Raw genomic sequence first — 22,910 nt, 5'->3', positions numbered from 1 at the left:
AATAAATACAAAATGTTATATTCAGGCAATGACAATCAAGGAAAAGAAGAAGTAGCCATAGTATTCAACACAAAATACGAGGCTAATCTTCTTGAATGGCAGTCAGTCTCAAGTAGAGTAATGTGGGCAAATATGAGAATGGGGAACTGAACAATGAGACTTATTTGTGCCTATGGTCCCACAGAAGGTTCTACTAAGGTAGAAGTGGAGGAATTTTTTGAGGCTTTAGAAAAAGCAACTGACACAATGAAAAAGGAAAAGTTGGTCCTTGTTGGGGATCTAAATAGCAGAGTAGGAAATGATTGTGAGACATACAAAAATATTTTGGGAAAATTTGGAGAAAAGAGCAAAGCTAATAATAATGGCAAATATCTGTTGGATTTCTGCTCAGGACATGGACTGGTTATTACTAACACCATGTTCCAACATAAAAATGTGCACAAATTCACATGGAGAGAAGAGGCTAGGAATAAGAAAAGTCTCATTGACTATGTTATTGTTGATAGTGATGTTTTCTCCCTGGTGCAGGACACCAGAGTGTACAGAGGATTTGAAATTGGAAGTGATCACTGTTTAGTCTTGAGCAGGATAAGATTGAATTTCATATTGAAAAGAATAACATGTAAGAAAGTTTTAAAGCGAATAAAAGTTGAGCAGCTCTCAGATGTGAACTGTAGACTAAAATACACAAAGATTATTGAAGAAAAAATGAAAGAGTTTGAGAACAGGAATCAAACATTGGAGATTCAGTGGCAAACTCTGAAGAAAACATTGATTGATTCTGCCAGAGAGGCATGTGGTGAGGTTGTGTGCAAGGATAAAAAAAATCAGAACTCCCTGGTGGACACAGGAAGTTAAAGAGGCAGTGAAGGAAAAGAAGAAAGCATATCAAAAGTTCCTTGTCAAATAAGTCAGCTTGTGCTCTTAGAGAATATAGAGACAAATGCAAGAATGCTAAACACTGTGTAAAACTAGCTAAACAAAAGTCATGGGAGGACTTTGGCAAGAATATAGAAAATAAATATCAAGAAGGTGGCAAAATATTCTGGAGGTTGTTGAAGAAGCTTAGGAATGGAGGAAAGAGTGCTGTAAAAGAAGTTAGAGATGATAAAGGTCACATGAAAACTGCAGAAAAAGATATCCTTGAAGTATGGAGTAATTACTTTGAAAAACTGCTAAATGAAACAAGCAGTGATGATAGCACAGTGGTAAAAAACACTGACCAGGCATGCAGTCAGGAATACATATCGATACTTAAAGTAGAAAAAGCCATCAAAGGATTGAAATGTGGAAAGGCAGCTGGAGTAGATGATATTCGACCAGAAATGCTGAAGTATGGTGGTATAAGAGTCTTACAGTGGCTGCACTGCATAGATCAGAAAGCCTGGACAGAGGGACGAATTCCCGATGATTGGAGTAAAGCTCTCATAGTACCCATATATAAAAAGGGAAATAAAACTGAATGTGAGAATTACAGAGGTATTTCCCTACTGAGTGTTCCTGGCAAGATCTATGCAAGTATACTTGAGAAACAGTTGAGAAGAATTGTGGAAGAAAAGCTTGGTGAAGAACAAGCTGGATTCAGGTCAAACAGAGGCTGTCAGGATCAGATCTTCACTTAATGACAAATAGTCGAGAAAGAATGGGAATATAACAAAGATCTGTATTTAAGTTTTGTCGATCTGGAAAAGGCATATGATAAGGTGCCAAGAGAGAAGCTATTCAATACGCTGCAGTTATATGGTGTTAATCGGGCATTATATCAAGCAATACTTAGTCTTTATTTGAGTTGTAAGTCAGCAGTTAGAATTGAAGGAAGTACAGGAAGATAGTTTAATGTTAAATCTGGTGTGAGACAAGGATGTACGTTATCCCCTCTGTTATTCATTATCTATATGGATCACATTATGAAGGAAAGTGGTATTAAACATAATATCAAAATTGGAGATGTTAATGTCGGCTCTTTGCTTTATGCGGATAATGTTATACTTCTAAATAAATCCACTACAACTGTGCAAGATTCTCTGACTAAATTGAATAGTTGTTGTAATAGATATGGTATGAAGGTCAGCAATAAAAAGACAAAGACAATGAAAATAGGTAGAATCATTGAAAATGTCAACTGTCTTGTGAATGGAGAACCTGTGGAACAAGTAAAACATTTCAGCTACTTAGGCACAATTTTTACTGAATATGGTAAATAAATATAGAAATAGACAACAGAATCAGCAAAGCTGGTATGGTGGGAAGTCAATTGAATAAATTCATATGGAATAAGAGAGAAATTAGTCGGAACACTAAATTAGCTGTATACAAGACAGTGTTCAAACCAGTTTTAACTTATGGATCTGAGAGCTGGGTCAGAAGTAAAACACTTGACCAAAGATTAGAGACTGCAGATATGAGAGTCCTGAGAAAGATTATAGGCATGAACAGATGGCATCAGTGGCAATATCATATTAAAAACGAGGATATTAGGAAAGAACTTGATATTGTCAGCATCCAGGAATGTGTTAGCAGAGCTAATCTCAGGTGGTATGGTCACCTAAACAGAATGGGCGAGGAAAGATTAGCAAAACAAGTGTTCTCTGCCAGGTTGGCAGCAAAACGACCCAGAGGAAGACCAAGATATAGGTGGATTGATACGGTACAAAGTGCCTTAGACGATAGAAATATAAGATCTGATAATGTTGGAGTCTTGACAAGTAACAGACTGATTTGGAGGAAAATTGTAGATAGGAAGTTAGTAATGATATAATTTTTTCATGTAGTACTATCATATCCTGTACACCCCTTGTGGGTACATGGCAGGAATTTGATGATGATGATGAAGTTAGCATAATTGAAGAATATCTTAAATATATATCAGCAAATGATGCTACCTACTAATTGCAATAAAATCAGGAAAAACCACAGTATTATAGTAATAATATACAATCTAAAAAAAAACTTATCTTACAGAAGCTTCAAATTACATGACCAAGTTCAAGTATTGCTTACACTTGAGGGGAGGGGGGGGAAAACAGGGATTTGATCTTTTCAAACCCAGTTTAGGGTGATAACTTACTATAATTGGTGGTATGGTTTAATGGGGTGCTATGTTTTTTACTCTGGGTTGCTGAGTGATATCCAATCCTCAAGCCAATAGGCTATGAGCTTAAATCCCACTGTAGACATGGATAATTGTGTGACTGTATTTAGGGTATTGAATTTCATCATTTAGCGATGCCATCATCCTGCTTTTTGGAAGCATAAAATGACCTGAAGAAAAAATATTATTTTGGTCTATAGAGGAAGGCTTCCAGTTTGTCTCATCTTTGCTTACCCAATGTTCTAAAATGTAATAGGTTTGCAATATTGAATTTTAATTTAATGTATTTATTAATATAATATTTAACGAATATTAAATCATCTGTTACTCTATCCAGCATTTGATTAAATGTTTTTGTGATCTTGTGCATTTCAAACCATTTCAATATTTTGGTTTAAATCAGTCATTTTCTATATCTAGGAAAGTGGGGAAACAATTTGTAGAGTTACTTCCATTTTTACCCTAAATCGACTTACAGCTAATAGTAGGTTAACAGTAATAATATTATTACTGTTAACCTACTGTCACAGGCTGGTTTGCCTGCTCTGGGGGACAAAAGAATCAGAGTTTCTGGGTGAAAAATATCCATATCTCTATGAGACTGACTAACTCACCTTTGGTCGAAAGAGACTAGATAAAGGTTCCTCACATCACTGATAGGAATTAAGAGAAATCTATTGCATTAACAAGTGTGTGATCAGGATAGACTGAAGGTAGTACTAGCATGAAGTCCTCATTTAATTTTAATAATTCTTTAATTATATAAGCTGACTGGGTAGTTATGTAAAACTCGATGTAGCTGAAAATGCCAAAGAGCTTTACATCGATTTTTATAGAGGTCAAGTCTCATGAGATTGTTACAAAAATAACCTTATGTCTCTATATATTTTATGCTAAATATTAATGTAAATAACCCTATGGGAATTGACTGTACTTTCTTCTTTAACAAAAATTTCTAGAATGAAAAAAAAACAAAAAAACAAGGCAATGCTTTGCCACCAGAATACCTCAATTATTGCGGTTATTATTGCCACGAAAAATATCAGTAATCGAATCCGCGATAATCGGGATAAATAATGCGTGTAAAATGGGTGATCAATGCCAAGGATTTTTCAAATCTATTAATTAAATTTTATATATCAAGTAAAAAAGAAATGTGTTAAACATGTTAAATAAAAAATGAAGGTTCATTAAGAAAAACAAGATTATTCTTTAATCTTTATTTATATATAAGAAGTACATACAATACATACAATTATTCTTTCTTGGATAAAAATTGGTGTAGAGTTGTCTGGTGGAATTTTTTCTTTCTTTTTTCTTCGTATAAAACTCAGTAGCAACGGATGGAATTTTCAATTTCCCGACGAACTTTCAGTGATCGCTCGAGATTAGGATCGCCGTTCAAAATTTTTTCTTTAAAATTTTCAGCAATTCTAAACATTTCGTCCATTCCTTTGAGGGTAAATTCCTTCGGTGCCAAGTCAATTTGTTCATCATTATCATCTATTTGAGCATCGTAAACATGTTCTTTCTCAAGGTTAATTAGGTCTTCATCATCCAGCTCCTTATCATGTGACTGAATCAGGTCCTAAACATCACCTTTTTCAATTTCTTTTAGTCCTAGATCAAAGCCAAGCTCAGTTATGTCATTGATAACATGGGTTACTTCATTTTCAAATATTTTAAAATCATTTGCACAATGAGGAATAATCTTTTGCCAAGCCGCTCTCAGGTTGCTAGACGTTACTTCACTCCATGCTTCTTTGACATTCTCAATGCAATTTTTGATATTGAATGCCTTCCAGAATTCTGTCAAAGTCATAGCTTCATCTCCTATAGTCTTTTCTATTGCTTGTGAAAAAGTTCTTCCTAGGTAATATGCCTTAAAGGATGCGATTACACCTTGATCCATTGGCTGGATGATGGAAGTGGTATTAGGTGGTAAATAAATAACTTTTACATTTTCACACAAATCATTCAGTGCTGTTGGATGACTAGGTGCATTATCTAATATCAACAAGATTTTAAAATCAAGATTTAATGACTTGCAGTACCTTTCAGCTTCAGGACAAAAACAGTTTTTAAACCAATCCTCAAAAATAGTTTTTGTCATCCAAGCTTTTCTGTTGAATCTCCAATGGACAGTGAGAAAATTTTTATCTAAACTTCTAAGCGGGCGAGGATTTTGTGAACGATAAATAAAGAGAACCTTCATCTTGTAATCTCCAGAAGCATTGCCACATAGCAAAAGTGTTACACGCTCCTTCGAAACCTTGTAGCCAGGCTGTGATTTTTCATTTTTTGCTAAAAATGTTTTAGTGGGCATTTTTTTCCATAATAAGACTGTTTCGTCAGCATTAAATATCTGATCATCAGTATAATTTCCTTCTTCAATTATCTGTTGCAATTCACCAGGAAAACTAGTTGCTGCTTTTTCATCGGCGCTTGCAATTTCACTTTGTACATGAACACTGTGAATGCTTGATCGCTTTTTGATCCAATCAAACCACCCTGAACTTCCAGAGAAAGTTTCTTCCACTACTGATGCCGAATCATTTTCACTTTCTAATTGTTTTCTTTTTAAAGTTTCAGACAAATTCAATGCTTTTGTTTTTATAGTCATTTAACTAAGAGGAATTCTCTATTGGTTACAATCTTCTATCCACACTGACAATAGCGTTTCCATTTCAATCATAAGATAGCTTCTGTTTCTCGTAGTTTGGGACACAGATGAGGTCAATGCACTTTGTCCTAGTTGCTTATAGTTTGCAGTGTGGTCTAAAATATGGCGAACAGTTGATTCATTTAGGCCGTACTCTCTTGCAATTTTGGTTTGGGTTATGCCTGCTTCATACTTATTTATCATATGCAACTTATCTTTTAAGCTGATTACTCTACGTTTCTTCTTGATAGCTGTAGACTTGAAATCATCCTTATTTCTTTTAGCATTCATTGTAGGGGTAAATAACAAGAGAAATAAATATCCACATGTACTTCAGGCAAGGGCAGATAGTTACTGGTAAGTGGTAAGAAGGCACCGTCAGATAAAAACGAAGTGCTACAAGAGAGCGATACCTGGAGAGTGGCGACTCGAACTGGTTGCATATGTAGTGGGCTACATCTCGCGGCCACGATAATTCGAATTTGGAGCGCAATAATTGGAATTTTGGTATCAAATTATAAACCGCAATAAATCAAGAATCGTGATAATTGAGGTATTCCTGTAGCTATGTATAAGATCACAAGAAAGTTGTTTGTGAGCTCTGCGTATAAACACTTTCAAAGTTAGTGTCAAAGAGATCGGCAAGGTTCAGACAAGTTTCTGCTGCCCGACAAGATTGGATAAAAGGAGTGAACAGAGGAGAAGAAAGAACGGGTCAGTCTTCACAGAAGATCAAGGAGTCGTGCCGAATTTTTCGGGGGTCACAATCCTTAGTGCAAGGTCCCGGAGAACTTGAAATAAAAAGGGACTGAGCTGAACATCGCAAAGGGACAGTTAGAGGAAATCGATAGAGTCGTCGGCAGTTAAAGGCAGAAATATCGGCAGTAGGATCCAGAGGACTGGACGTTACGGCAAACCCATGCCAGAGGAAAAGAATGGGAATGACGAAAGAACAGTCTATGTAAATACCCGAGGCAGTGTTGGTCGGATGTCCTGAGCTTTTCAAGTACCAGAAAATTGCAGTCCAAAGCCCCAATATTCCGACGAAATGCCCCCTGAAGCAAGACTCTCCAGATGGAATCCTAATGCTCCAGATGAAAGGAAAAGCATAGGGACTTTAGTGCAGCACCTTTGGATGAGTGTGCAACACAGAGCCTCTGTAAGTTTGTTCCATCTTTTCTTGTGCATTCCTTTTGTAATCTAGGAGATACGTTATAGATGGACTGATAAGAAATAGTAATAAGAAATGTCTATAAGAGAGTCCTCTGATTTGTTATTAATTGGAATATAATTTGTGAGATAACTTGACATAGCTAGCTAACCTCTTTGTGAGTAAATTAGTTTCAATAATTTGATTTAATAAGCAGAGAAGTAATTGACTAATTATATTGTATAGTTATTTAGTATTGAAAAGGGAAAGTTTGTTTCTTTATGCTAAAAGTCTAATGGATAGGTAGAGAGAGTAACCTTCCTATCATTTAATTAATGTACTTTGTTATTAATGTAATGCAGTAGAGTGCCGCCTGATCTTTTATTTTACAATGCACTGTTCCTAAAGGAACTCAGATCTGTGAACGGGAAACAACTAAGGCATTAAAAGTGTAGCTTAAGTACTTCAGAACCACGACTGTTTATGTAAACTTTATTGAAGGAATTTATGCTAGTAAGAGAGAGAGAGAGATCTACCGGACGTTTTATTGAGTCTTATGCCGATATAGAAATACTGGTGGCACAGTCTTAACAAATAAATTTTCCAGTGTTCATAGGTATATGACTAGTAAATACGAAAGGTGGATAAACATAGTATGCAATAGAATAAGTAAGAAAGGTTACGAAAGCAAAAGCGCACTGCTAATTAGAATAAAGAGTTAATACCCCAATCTACAATAATGCATTAGACCTCATATCATTACAGTTACATCAATCAGCTGTAAAGCCTACTATGTAGGCATAAAAAAGCATGTATTATTAGATAAAAGTACTTTCCCCCCCCCTTCAGTTGTTTTCAGTATAGCCTAGATATTAGAACATGCTTGGTGAGATATAGAGCTGTGCTCAGTTAGTAGAAAAATATTTCCCAACAATTTTCACAAAACTACCATACCATGCTTGAGTGTGTAGTTGAGGGAGCAAAGAATGGCACTTATATTCTAATGCGCTCATTTTCATGAGTTGTAATCAATGAATGCTGGCAGAACAGACATCTTGGAAACTGCTTTATGAGAGAAGTGTCAAATGTGTATGTAGACTGTTTGCTTAACCACGCTACCGGCCAGGACGTATATATACGTCCAACTTTCCATGGATGCAAAGTGCATTTTAAATTTGTAATACCATTGATATTACATTGAAATATATGATGGATACGAAGCATATGAAGATGCGTATTTGATCCATAATGGCCAGTAAGGCAGTTAACATGTCATTTGTAATGTTGGATTTTATCTTGTAATCTGAGACCTCTATAACTATTGTGTTACTTGGAAAAACTAGAAAAGATATAAAAGAATGTTGTTTTGAATTGCAAGAACCAAACTGTTCAATAGTAATAGTACTCAAATAATGAATTTTGGGCCTTTTTAGAAAAAGAAATTTCCTTTTAATTAATTAATGTAATTAGCATGTATTTTAACTTCAGAACTAATGTTAATTTTAATTATCATATATTTCCACTTTCACTTTTGTTATATTGATTAAAAAAAAATATTCTTTTCCAGCTTCTTAGTGCTGCACGTAAACACTTTGGCAGTGGAGGAAACAAGAGAATTAAATACACGTTGCCACCATTAGTTTTCCAAGCTTACAGATTAGCATTTAGATACAAGGAATGCAGTACTGAGGTAAAGTTTTGCAAGAACATTGCACCCATTTCTTCAATATACTTAATTTTAATTATTACCTCTGTTTATTGAAAATATTGATATACTCATATAATACCTGTCAATTTTTGTGTTTGAAAACTACTAACAGTATATAAGTGATATGTACATGATATTTCACATCTCATGTAGGTGGAAATGGATGCTCACATAATACCTGAGACATACTTTTTTGTAGGAAAACTACTAATAGTATCAGAGTGATACCTATATAAGATTTCACATCTCTCAGTGCATTTTTTATGGAATCTCAGTCCTAGTAATCCTCTCTACATTCGATCTGCTTTTTATAACATTCTCTGTCAGAACTGCAATTCATTATTGTCCTAGTTTCCTTGACAAAAATGAAGGTCTTGTTTAACCAAGCAATACCCCAGCCATCATGAAATTCTATAATGTTGTACCCTTTATGTTATATTGACTATAAGAATGCAGTTTGGTCAGCTAAATCACAGTATCCAGGTGGATACTGTGATTTAGCACCACATGAAGGTATGTGACATTGGACCAAAAGGATGCACCACAAGAAGGTATGTGACATTGGACCAAAAGTCCTGGTTGGTTTTCTTCATTCCTTAAAGGGCTATGTGGAGATCTCCCAATTATTCAGCTTTGACCCTATATTCCTACCTATTTTCATGTGATTTCATCATCAAATTCCTGACATGTATCCTCAAGGGTATGATGACAGGATGTTGATAGTACTACATGAAAAATTTACATCATTACTAACTTCCTATCAATAATTTTCCCCAAATTCAATCTGTTACCTGTAAAGACTTTTTGTGACAACATTATCAGATCTTATATTTCTATCTTCTAAGGCACTTTTTACTGTATCAATCTTCCTACATCTTGGTCATCTTTTTCCTGCCAACCGTAGAAGAGAATACCAGTTTTGCTAAACTTTCCTCTTCATACCAACTGAAATTAGCTCTGCTAGCACATTCTTGGATGCTAACAATGTCAAGTTCTTTCGTAATATCCTCATTTTTAACATAATATTGCCATCTGTTCCCTTCCCTAATCTTTCTCGAGACCCTCGTATCTGTGGTCTCTAGTCTTTGGTCAAGTGTTTTATTTCTAACCCAGTTCTCAGATCCATAAGAAAATTTATTTATAAAGTTCAAGAAGAATAAGCAGATAAAACAATTACCTAACAATGAAATCAAAAGTTTTGAGAATTTTTCAAAGCATTAACAAATTTGTAAGCACAATACATTAAATCTTCGACAGAAGTACCAAATAAAGATGGAAACATTTCAGTGATCATTGAACTACTAAACATTATTTTTCCGAATGATGCTGAAACACAAAAGGTAATACTGCAAAAAAAAAAAAAAAAAAAAAAAAACTATTTTCTGAAAAAAACCTTTATAGCAAATTATTTCTGAGCTGCTTGGTAATATATCAAGAGCACTCACACAAGTTTTATTTGCATGATAAAAGTTAATTTCTAAATTTCTTAAGCCTGAAATAGATGTCATGAGGTTGATTTACAATTTTTATTCCAAACAAAATTGCACCAAAATCAGAGATTGCCTTCTTTAGATGAATGGACTGGGCAGATTATTTCTGAGCTGCTTGGTAATATATCAAGAGCACTCACACAAGTTTTATTTAATTTCTAAATGTTTTAAGCCTGAAATAGATGTGATGAGGTTGATTTACAATTTTTATTTTAAACAAAATTGCACTAAAATCAGAGATTGCCTTCTTTAGATAAATGGACTGGTGCAATGACAAGATCTTATATTGGTGTTAATCTGCTTCAAAATTATGGTGAAATTTATAATTTGTATTCAGCATCTCAAACTACTGAAAGTCATCGGAAATCATTTGAGCACTTTCATTTTTAAAAGCATATTGTTGGATCGACTGGCATCAGACAGTTATGGTTGTGAATCAACAATTTCATGTCATTTGTATCTTAATGAAACAATACATTTAGCCATTTGTGATGCTCTCTATCAATAAAGAACAATTTTCTGATAAAGAACATAAAGATTGAAGGCTTTGATTTTTTTTAAGACAGTAATGAGGATGAATGATGAATTCAAATTTTTCTTCCTCTTCTCAAATAGCAAATTCTCATGATTTAAATGAAAATACAATCAAATTTGGTTATAATGAGCTCAAAGGGACTGACAAAAGCTCCTTGTTATAACCATTACTCCCTATATCAGTGATGATTTAAATCTACTTCTATTTTTTTTTAATTCTCAATAACTTAATAAAAACTAATTTAAAAAAATCGAAGTATTCTAGAGAAAAAAAAATTATTTACATACCTATATATTATTTCTATGAATATGCTTCCAAACTAAATAATACAATTAATATTAAATGATTTATTTTTCCTTTATTTTAAAACCATACATTTAATACTAAAGTTTATTTCTCTGTAATTAAAAGCAATACCAATTAATAATAAACACATTGTTTTAAAAATTAAAAGAGAAAGAATTCATCATAAAATATTATTACCAGAATCATTAAGTTTAATTTGTCTTCATTTGTAAAATTTTCAGATAAGTTTTATAGCCATTATCAATACAGTTATAAGAAAACACAAAGAGAACAATTCATTTGAAAATGGTTGTGATATTATGTGCACTATTATTGGCTGCTGGAGATTAGCTCTATCTGCATTAATAGATATCCAAAATAAATTGCAATAAAATAATTTAGTTAATAAATTCTTTTCAAATATAAACAAAATAATTACAATAAATTAAAGACTTAATTCTGTATGTCAGTCAAGTAAATAATCCTAAATAAATAAATATCCCTAATGGCTACCCTACAAGAATCATCAACAAGATTCGATGTAATGACATACCACAAAGACAACGAGATGAAACCCAATACATCAGCTCTATAACAATTCCATTTGTTAGTACCATATTCAAAAAATTGGCTCTTTTTCTAAAACCATATATCAGAATAACCTTCAAACCTATTGAGACCATTCAAAAGTTTATAAGATCACCAAAAGATAGCCATCCTTTCTACAAATACTCTGGAGTTTATAGCATACCCTGTTCATGCGGTATCAATTACATCGGATAGACATCTAGAAGTTTTGGAACAAGAAAGAAAGAACACATAGGATATTTAAGGAATAACAGACAAGATATATCAGGCCTTTCTTCCCACTTTGCCTCTACCAACCATAATATTGAATGGGATATGAGTCATATGCCCTACATAGAAGAGAACTACCATTCCAGAACATTCAAAGAAGCTGCTACAGTTGCCCGTTCAACAGGTAACTTAAATAAGAATCAAGGCCTAATCTTACCAGATATATGGAAAACTCTAATCAGATCATTTAACCAAAAAGAAATGAACTTTCATGAAAATTACAATAAATATCTCAACAAATAAAACGTACTTGTGGCACGCGTATTGTATCACGTGTTGTATTGTTATCATGCACAGTGATAACTTTATATAATTTTTAGAACTGGTTAGTTTCCTAGTTTTTGTTACTTTCTATTGCTTACCAGTGTATCCTTTGAAAATGCTGACAGATATTAGTCAGTGAAACGGCGGCTATTAAACTATTATTTATTATTATTCCTGATACCTCCAAGGAGTCCGAAGACTCATCGCGGGAGGACATCTTCACTTGACTAACATACAGAATTAAGTCTTTAATTTATTAATACTAGTGGTTATAATATAAAATAATTACAAATTAAGGAACAAGTCACTATAACTTCAAGAAAGGTTTAGACCAGGGGTGGCCAACCTTTTATAGTTCATGCATCAATTTTTTCATTTTTTAGTTAAGATGTGCCATACAAACTTATACCACTTTTCAGCCCTTTTAAAATATGGTGATATTGATATATTTAACAGTTATGCATAAAATGGTTTATTATATATATGGTAATATAGACACTTTTAGCAGTTTTAAATAAAAGGATTTCATATAAAGACAAGATAAACATTAATTATTTTATTGAGACTTTTTGAAATTGCTTTGCTTTTGCTAAGCTTGTAATGTTTCGAGTTAAATCAGTTACAGAAAGCATCAAACAGTTTTTCAAATTTCAATCAGTCAGTCGCGACCGTATTTTGTTCTTAATCATTTTCATTGAAGAAAATGCTTATTCGCATCTGTATGTAGTTCCAAAACGACAGATATAACTCTGAGCAAATTTTCTCAGTTCTGGAAAATGTTCACAGGGCAACGATTGCCAGAAATTAATTATATCGGAAGCATCTAGGAGCGATGGAAGTTCATTAAATTTCATTTTCAATAAAGAATTGGTTTCGAGATCAATAAGTTCCATTTGTATGTTACTAGGCATCGTCAAGATTTTTTGTTCAGTAAGTGAAACGGGATTTATAAATGCAAGTATGCAGTCTTCTTCTTCGGTAAAATCGCTAAAGCGACTGTTAAAGGACTCTTGCAATAATCTGAGTTTCTCAGTATATTCTGTAAAGTTGCCATTATCTTCAACAGATTCACTATGTTCTTTTAAATGTGAAAATTGACTTAAATTCCCTTTTTCTAACTGGGAGATGAACAGTTTTAATTTCAATTTTGAATGCACTGATGTCATTTACTAAGCTAGGAAACAATTTTTTCTTGCCCTGCAGTTTCAAATTTAGATCATTGAGGTGGCTGGTAACATCAACTAAAAATGCTAAATCAAATAGCCATTTCTCATCACACAACAAGGCTTTTTCCTCATGCAGCTCATCCTTCTCTTCCAGAAAATTACGATCACTTTCTTTCAGCTTCCTACTGAGACTTGTCCTTTAGAAAGCCAGTGCACCTCACAATGAAGGATTGAGATCAGCATATTCCATATCTAGCAGTTCACAATATTCTCTGAATTCTCTTCTGTTTAACCCTTTTGCTCTAATTTTATTCACACACTTTACAACTGGTATCATAACATGCTTCAAATTTAGAGTTTTTCCACACAGAGATTCTTCATGTATAATATAGTGATACTTTAGTAGAGAACGACCTAAAAACCTTTCAAGTAAATTTAGAGTTCCAGCAACTCTACCTGCCATTGATGGTGCTCCATCAGTGCAAACACTGATGAACTTACTAGAATCTAGTTGTTGATTTTCTAGACATGACTTTACTTGGTCACATATGTCTGACCCTCTGGTTTTTCCATGAAGTGACTCAAGACCGATAAGTTCTTCAAAGATGTTATGATTACCATCATTTCCTCTTATAAAAATGCTTAATTGGGCTACATCACATATGTCAGCAGATTCGTCCAAAGCTAAAGAAAAGAAAGAACAAGCATGAGCATGGTCTTTCAGTTGTTGCTCAGTAACATCATGGGAAAGTTCTTCAATGCGTCTTGTAATTGTTTGCTTGGACAGAGCAATTTGGTTTACTTTTCTTTCAACATTCTTATCACCAAGACATTTTGCAAATTTTTCGAGACAGGGCTTAACAACTTCCTCTCCATCAGAGAAAGGCTTGTGTTTTTTAGCCAACACAAAGGCAATTTCATAAGACACCTCCAGCATTGCCACACTTTCACAACTTCGTTTCACAAATATATTTTCTCTTTTTTATTTCTTCCTTTTTCTTAACCACATATTCTTTCCGCAACTCAGACCCAGGAACTAACTTCGGTTTTTCTTCTAATTCAGCTTGATGTTTTCTATAGTGTCTGTTAAGATCATGTCTTCTATTATCTGAGAGAGTGCTTTCACAAACAATGCACAATGGTTTTCCCAAAGGACCAGTAATAAATAAGAACTCATTTTTCCACAGTTCATTAAACTGGTGCTTGCTATCACCTTCTGCTCATTTTCTTTTGCAAAGTAATGGGTAACTGACTAAAAAAAATTATTTTATCGTTTTAAACATTATGAACATTCAAAACCAGTTCTACAAGTTTAAGATAAGATTCCTGTTTTCATGAAGGCCTAATATAGTTCTGTAAGTTTAAAAATTATATATTTTTTTTCATAGAGAGTTTTCGTCTCTTTCTCGTAATATATTATGTCACAATGAAATACGAGATCGCTTCCTGCCATAAGACAGTCGATCAGCTGGCAATCACACACACACAACCCAAACATCCTCATTACAAAAGCTTTGCTGATGATCAGTTAAATTTTAGGAATAAACCTACTATACGTAAATAAAAAGGAAAGATATTGTATAAAAAAAAACGTTAAAACACACACATACAAATACGCCGAATAATTGCAGGTTTCAGTAATCAGCAAATTAGGGGAGCGGGCAAGAACTTGACTTATTGAAAAAATTTATTTTTAAATTTACAGAACTATATTAATCCTTCATTAAAACAGAAATCTTATCTTAAACTTAAAGAACTGTTAATAAAAACATAAGTTCGAAAACACAGAATTGTTTGCTCACATCGAATCAGAAGTTCATCAAACGTTATGACATGAGAGTTGTAAACTGATTGAGTAACTGGTGACGCATGTCAGCATTTGCCGGTGCTTGTTGCTTCAAGATCAAACAGGTATAATAAGTGCATACTCTAGAATTCAGTGGTAGGTTAATTGTGAGTTTATATATATATATATGTATATATATATATATGTGTATATATGTATATGTATATATAATGTATAAATCTTATACAAATTATTTTTAAATTTTTATCTGGGATTCAGTGCGCCACTTCTAATCATGCAATGGGTTCTTTAAGTTCTATTAGTTGGAGAACAACTAATTTGTTCATAATATTTCTGTAAACTTCAGGATAAGAAAGAAGAGAATATTTGTCTTTAGATGAGATAAGGAAGGTATTAAATTTGCGAACTAGACAGAAAGAGACTTGTAAGTTAATCTGTCGAAGTAGTCTTTGCTATTTTTCCTGAAAGTCCTTTAACATGTGAAATACAAATTCTGGTAATTTCTTCTTGAGGTGGGTTAAGACGATGGCAATAATTATTATTTTTTCAATAGTTATTGCATTAAAACCATTAGAGATAGAGGTAGTTCTGATAACAAGCAGTTCTTTGTTTAGAAGAGAATGTGTAGAACATTTTATGAGCTCTATCAACTAAAGATTTGATTACACTTATTTCTGACAAAGGTAATGATGGTTTTCTATATACTTATTTTCTATATACTTGTTATGACTAATTTCTCTCTTATTCCATATGAATTTATTCATTTGCAATAAGAGAGAATAAGACTATAGACTACCATTTGATTGATAGAATGAGAATATCCAGAAAATGAAGATAATTGTTATGTACTACTTCCAGGCTTTGACCCTTAAGCACCCCTCTGGGGTGCTTAAGGGTCAAAGCTATATAACTGAGAGCAGACCTCCACATAGCCTTTAAAGGAATGCAGAGAACCGACCAGGGCATCTGACCTAATGTCCAATCCTCACTTTCTCGTAGTGCACCCTGTTAGGTATCTACCTGGATACTGAACAAATGATGATGGGCGCAATTTGGAATTGAGCTGACCAAATTGTATTCTTATTGACTTGAACCAAAATACAAAATGATGGTACAACATAACAAAATTTCATGCGGGCTGGGACGTTGCCTAGTTAAACAAGGCCCCCGTTGTTTTTGCCAGGGAACCAGGGCGAACAGTGAAAAGTCAGCTGCTGGAACAAATCCGAAAACACACACCCCAACTCAACATCACCAGAGTTAAAGATCGGTACTATCAACATAAGAAGCCTGAATGGCAAAGGAATGGAGCTAGCTGAAGAATTACATAAGTACCAGATCGACATAATAGGGGTGACTGAAACAAAAAAGACAAAAACTGGTGAGATCTTTCTGAGCAATAAATAATGTTATACTCAGGAAATGACAATCAAGGAAAAGAAGGAGTAGCCATAGTATTCAACACGAAATAAGGTGCTAATCTTCTTGAATGGCATGCAGTCTCAAGTAGAGTGATGTGGGCAAATATCAGAATGAGAAATTGGACAATGAGACTTATTTGTGCGTATGGTCCCACAGAAGGTTCTACTAAGGTAGAAGTGGAAGAATTTTTTGATGCTTTAGAAAAAGCAACTGACACAATGAAAAAGGAAAAGTTGGTCCTTGTTGGGGATCTAAGTAGCAAAGTAGGAAATGATTGTGAGACATACAAAAATATTTTGGGAAAATTTGGAGAAAAGAGCAAAGCTAATAATAATGGCAAATACCTGTTGGATTTCTGCTCAGGACATGGACTGGTTATTACTAACACCATGTTCCAACATAAAAATGTGCACAAATTCAATTGGAGAGAAAAGGCAAGGAATAAAAAAGTCTCATTGACTATGTTATTTTTGATAGTGATGTTTTCTCTCTAGTGGCAGGACACCAGAGTGTACAGAGGATTTGAAATTGGAAGTGATCACTATTTAGTCTTGAGCAGGATAAGATTGAATTTCATATTGAAAAGAATAACATGTAAGAAAGTTTTAAAGCGAATAAAAGTTGAGCAACTCTCAGATGTGAACTGTAGACTAAAATACACAAAGACTATTGAAAAAAAAAATGAAAGGGTTTGAGAACAGGAACCAAACCTTGGAGATTCAGTGGCCTTGAAGAAAACCCTTATTGATTCAGCCAGAGAGGCATATGGTGAGGTTGTCTGTAATGATAAAAAAAATCAGAACTCCATGGTGGACACAGGAAGTTAGAGGCAGTGAAGGAAAAGAAGTAAGCATATCAAAAGTTCCTGGCAAATAAGTCAGCTTTTGCTCTTAGAGAATACAGAGATAAATGTAAGAAAGCTAAACACTGTAAAACTAGCTAAACAAAAGTCATGGGAGGATTTTGGCAAGAACATAGAAAATAAATATCAAGAAGGTGGTAAGATATTCTGGAAGTTGTTGAAGCTTAGAAATAGAGGAAAAAGTGCTGTAAAAGGAGTTAGAGATCATAAAGGCATGAAAACAGGAGAAAAAGATATCCTTTAAGTATGGAGTAATTACTTCAAAAAATTGCTAAATGAAACAAGCAGTGATAGCACAGTGGTAAAAAAAACACTCAACAGGCATACAGTCAGGAATACAATCCCTTCCAACTACTAACCATGTTCAAACCTACTTAACTGAGCCATTAGTAGCAGAGGCTCTACCAATCGACCAACCTTTTCCTGCTCATTCCACCTCAACCTTGGTCTTCTAGGTCCTTCCTATCATCTTGGCATCAAACACCTCTTTTGCTAACCTCTCCCATTTTAAGTGGCCAATATCGCCCTAGATTAGCTCTGAATGCTCACAATGTCAAGTTCCTTTTTGATATCTTAATTTTAATGATTTTGTAATTAATGCCATCTGTTCAGTCTTCTAATTTTTCTCAGAACCTTAATATCTGTGGTCTCTAGTCTTTGATCAAGTGCTTTATTTTTAACCCAACTCACAGATCCAACTGGTTTGAACACTGTCTTGTATACTGCTAGTTTGGTGGTTTGGCTAATCTCTCTCTCTCTCTCTGATTCCATATAAAATTTATTTAGGTGGCTACCCACCATACCATCCTTGCTTATTCTCTTGTCTATTTCCAGGTTCAACCTGCGATCTTCACAAAAAACTGTTCCTAAATATGTTGATATATTTTACTTGTTCTATAGGATCTCCATTCAGATTGCAGCTGAAGTTTTCCATGCTCCTGCCTATTTTCATAGTTTTGGTTTTTTTTATTACTGATTTTCATGCCAAATTTGTTATATCTGTTATTCAATTTAGTTAGAGAATCCTTGCACAACGTGTTTAGGAGTACACCATCTGCATAAAGCAACAAGCTAAATTTGACTTCTCCAATTCTAATATCAGACCTAATGCCACTTCCTTTCATAATGTGATCCATATAGATAATGAATAAAGAGTGCAGATAATGTGCATTCTTTTCTTACTCCTGATTTTACATTAAACCATCTTCCTGTATTTACTTCATTTCCAACTGCTGACTTACAACTTAAATATAAGCTATGTATTGTTCTGTATAATGTTCTACTTATCCCATATAATTGTAGTGTTTTGAAAAGCTTTTGTTGTAAAGTAATAATCTAATTTTGATAGTCTGTTTGGCCTCAACTTAGCTTGTTCTTCAAATTTCTCTTCCACAATCGTTCTCAAAAAAGAGGTTGAGAACGATTGTGGAAGAGAAACTAGGTTACTTGCATAAATCTTACCTGGAACTTAGTAGAGAAATTCCTCTGTAATTTTCACATGTATTCCATGTTTTATAGATGGGAACTATTAGAGCTCTACTCTAGTCATCTGGAATTTGATCTTCTGACCAGACCTTCTGAATTAATCAGTGTAATCACTGCAAAACTTTTATACCTCCATACCTAAGCATTTCTGGTCTAATATCATATAAGCTGCTTTTCTGCATTTCAGAATTTTGATGGCTATTTCTGTCTCAAGTATATGTACTACCCTTTGCATTCCTATTGAAAATGTTCTAGCATGGTTCAATCACTGCTTGGTTTGTTTAACAGTCTTTCAAAGTAATTACTCCAGATATCCAGGATATCCTTATCTTCAGTTTACTTTATGATCTTTGATTGCTTTTACAGTACTTTTCCCTCCATTTCTAAGTTTATTCAATAGACTCCAGAACATTATCACCTTCCTGAAATTTATTTTCTATATTCTTAACCAGTCTTTCCATGACTTTTGTTTAGCTACTTTTACACATAACTTAGCTTTCTTCCATTTTTTTCTATATATTTATTTCTTTCTGTTTCTATTTAGGGCATCTGCTGACTTATTTGTTAGGAACTTTTGGCATGCTTCCTTTTCCAGAACTGCTTCTTTAACTTCTTGTGTCTACCACAGAGCTCTTTTTTTTTTCTATCCTTACAGACAATTTCACCACATACTTCCCTAGTGAATCAGGCAATGTTTTCTTCAGAGTTTGCCATTGCAACTTTGAGGTTTGGTTCTAATTTTCAAACTACTTCAAATTTTCTTCATGTTTGTATGGTCGAGTCTACTGTTTACTTGTAAAAACTGCTCAACTTTAATTTCTTTTAAAACTTTCTTACATACTCTTCTTTTAAATGTAATATCCATGTTTATTCTGCTTAGCACTAAGTAATGGTCACTTCCAGGTTCAAATGCTCCATAAAGTAATTAGTTAGAGTTGGTGAAAGAAAATAACTCATAACTGTTTCCTCTATCTGTTTGTACAGTTTGTTCTGGCAGATGAAGTATCCTGAATTAATGACAGTTAAATTTTCTTACAATATTAGGAGAGTCATTATGAAGTAATTCAATCATATCTCTCTCTCTCTCAGAGGGATATTTGTAAAGAATGAGGATACATGAAAACTTTCTAGGTCTGTGGGTTGTAAAGATAATTCTGAAATTTTATTCTTAAAATCTATTGAATGTTTTATGAAGGAAATTGAATTTCCAGTAAATGCAGGAAGATTAGATATTTTGAAACTTTGTGTCAGATTCCTATATAGTTCACAATAGGTCTTAATGGCACATTTTCTTTGTGCAATTTAGGAAGGCCAATATAGTCTTGGAGCAAAAGCATAAACTTTTAGCCTTTTTACTGTTTTTTTTTTTTTTATCCTAAGAATGAATTTTATCCAAGAGGATAGATTTTAAGCAGCATATATTTTATTTAAAACAATATCTCCTGAATGTAATCTATCTAAAAAAAGAATTTAAAGTCTTCTGTAATCATCATCATCAAATTCCTTCCATGTACCCTCAAGGAGTGTACAAGATATGATAGTACTACATGAAAAATTTACATCATTACTAACTTCCTATCTATAATTTTCCTCCAGATCAGTCTGTTACTTGTCAAGACTCCAATTTTATCAGATCTTATATTTCTGTCATCTAAAACACTTTGTACCGTATCAATCCACCTATATCTTGGTCTTTCTTTGGGTCGTTTTCCTGCCAACCTGGCAGAGAACACTTGCTTTGCCAATCTTTCCTCGTCCATTCTGTTTAAATGACCATACCACCTGAGATTAGCTCTGTTAACGCATTCCTGGATGCTGACAATGTCAAGTTCTTTTCTAATATCCTTGTTTTTAATATGATATTGCCATTGATGTGCCATCTGTTCACACCTCTAATCTTTCTCAGGATTCTCATATCTGTGGTCTCTAGTCTTTGGTCAAGTGTTTTATTTCTGACCCAGCTCTCAGATCCATAAGTTAAGACTGGTTTGAACACTGTCTTGTATACAGCTAATTTAGTGTTCTGACTAATTTCTCTCTTATTCCATATGAATTTATTCATTTGACTTCCTAGTATACCAGCTTTATTGATTCTGTTGTCTATTTCCATATTTAATTTACCATCTTCACTAAAAATCATGCCTAAGTAGGTGAAATGTTTTACTTGTTCCACAGGTTCTCTGTTCATAATGCAGTTGACATTTTTAATGATTCTGTCTATTTTTATTGTTTTTGTCTTTTTATTGCTGACCTTCATACCATATCTATTACAACAGTTATTCAATTTAGGCAAGGAATCTTGCAGACTCATAGCGGATTTATTGATAAGTATAACGTCGTCTGCATAAAGCAAAGAGCTGACATTGACATCTCCAATTTTGATATCATGTTTAATACCACTTTCCTTCATAATGTGATCCATATAGATAATGAATAACAGAGGGGATAATGATACATCCTTGTCTCACACAGAAAGTCTTCTGTAAAAGGTAATAAAAACAATTATTACTAAGTTCTTACTAAATAGCTTAAGTAAACTACAACGTACAATAGAATATACATTAAAATAAATTTTAATACACTTCCAATATTTTGGCAACGTCACGTTGCCATTATCAAAGGAACTTAAATACAAGACATATGCATGCAAGCACAACACATAGTAAATGAGGAACGAAACAGGAAGCTATTCTTTCTCCTAAAAGTCCTGATGGTGCCTCCTAGCGGGCAATGTTGGTATTCTTGGCCGATTGGGCTGAAGGTCTTCTGGTGTAGGTTTCCCAAATTTGTTTAAATTTGGATTGTTTTTTTAGGGCTGAAGTTGATTCCATTAATAGCCTTTCGTATTTAAGGAGGTCACTTCTTGGCCTGTAGAAGTCGCTAACAAATTAAAACCATTTAACTTCATACCCCCCCACCGTATTTATGGACACCCAAAAATACATAAGGAAAATGTGCCATTACGTCCCATAGTGGATGACATTGATTCCTCCACATACAAACTAGCTAAACATTTGGCCAAAGAAAGCCCTCACACACTATACTGGCAACACACCTTCACACATAAAAAAACTCAGCCCACTTCAAAGCCAGCATAGAAAACCTTGCACTCAAACACACTGACGTAATGGTCAGCTTTGATGTCTCCTCTTTATTCATAAATGTCCCGCTCAAAGAATCCTTAAAGCTAATCCAAGCTAAATTTCCTCCCGATATCACAGCCCTATTTCAGTTCACAACGAACTCAGGCTATTTTGTTTGGCAAGGAAAATTCTACAAACAAATAGAGGGGACAGCCATGGGTTCTCCATTCTCCCCACCCTTCGCCAACTTTTATATGGAGACTTTTGAAGAGAAAGCCTTAAACTCTGCCCCACAAAAACTAACCATATGGCTTCGCTATGTTGATGATGTGTTCGCTGTTTGGTCACATGTCTCCGATGCCTTCCTAACACACTTAAATAACCAACACCCCAGAATCAAGTTCACCCTGGAAGAAGAAAAAAACAACTGCCTTCCTTTCTTAGACACACTAGTCACCCACCAGCCTGATGGAACCTTCATTTTCTCAGTTTATAGAAAATCCACCCATCCAGGCAGATACATTCACCAACAATCCCACCTCCCTCCCTCACAACAATTTGGAGTCATTAAGACACTACACAACAGGGCTAAACTTATCTGTTCAAATGACAATGCCCTAACCACAGAACTAAACCACATTCTCAACACTTTCTTAGCCAATGGCTACCCCCACCCCCACCCCCAAAAAAAAAAAATCCAAAAAATATTGAAACCAATAAACCACAACCCCCTCTCCCCCCTTTCACAACAAGGATTACTCCAAATCCATCACCATTCCCTATATCTGAGGCACCTCGGAAAAAATTACAAAAATCCTAAAAAAACATGACTTGACTTCTTGTTACAGACCGTATAAAAAATTATCTTCCCTTATCTGCTCCACTAAAGACCAACCTCCCCCCCCCCCAGACCTACCTGGTGTATACTAAGTCCCTTGCAGCTGTAAGCTGTCCTACTTTGGCCAAAAAGGCAGGACAGCTAATATCAGAATTTCAGAACACAAGGACTACATCCAGTTTCACCAATACAGCCACTCTTGTC

General features: G+C 34.2%; 1 protein-coding gene across 1 annotated transcript in view; it reads left to right on the top strand.

The window, feature by feature from the left end:
* Window positions 1-22,910, top strand: part of Vps35 (Vacuolar protein sorting 35) — a 377,835-nt gene that overhangs the window by 265,495 nt on the left and 89,430 nt on the right. Inside the window, exon 11 of the mRNA XM_090412498.1 lies at window positions 8,471-8,593. Within this exon, the coding sequence (XP_090268624.1) occupies window positions 8,471-8,593 (123 nt within the window). The remainder of the gene's footprint in view (window positions 1-8,470; window positions 8,594-22,910) is intronic.

The sequence above is a fragment of the Typopeltis vanoorti genome, chromosome 1, assembly GCF_054136105.1.
Source record: "Typopeltis vanoorti isolate ZY-2024b chromosome 1, IOZ_Tvanoo_1.0, whole genome shotgun sequence".
In the NCBI taxonomy this organism is placed as follows: Eukaryota; Metazoa; Arthropoda; class Arachnida; order Uropygi; family Thelyphonidae; genus Typopeltis; species Typopeltis vanoorti.
This window is presented reverse-complemented; position numbering and strand designations above follow the sequence as displayed.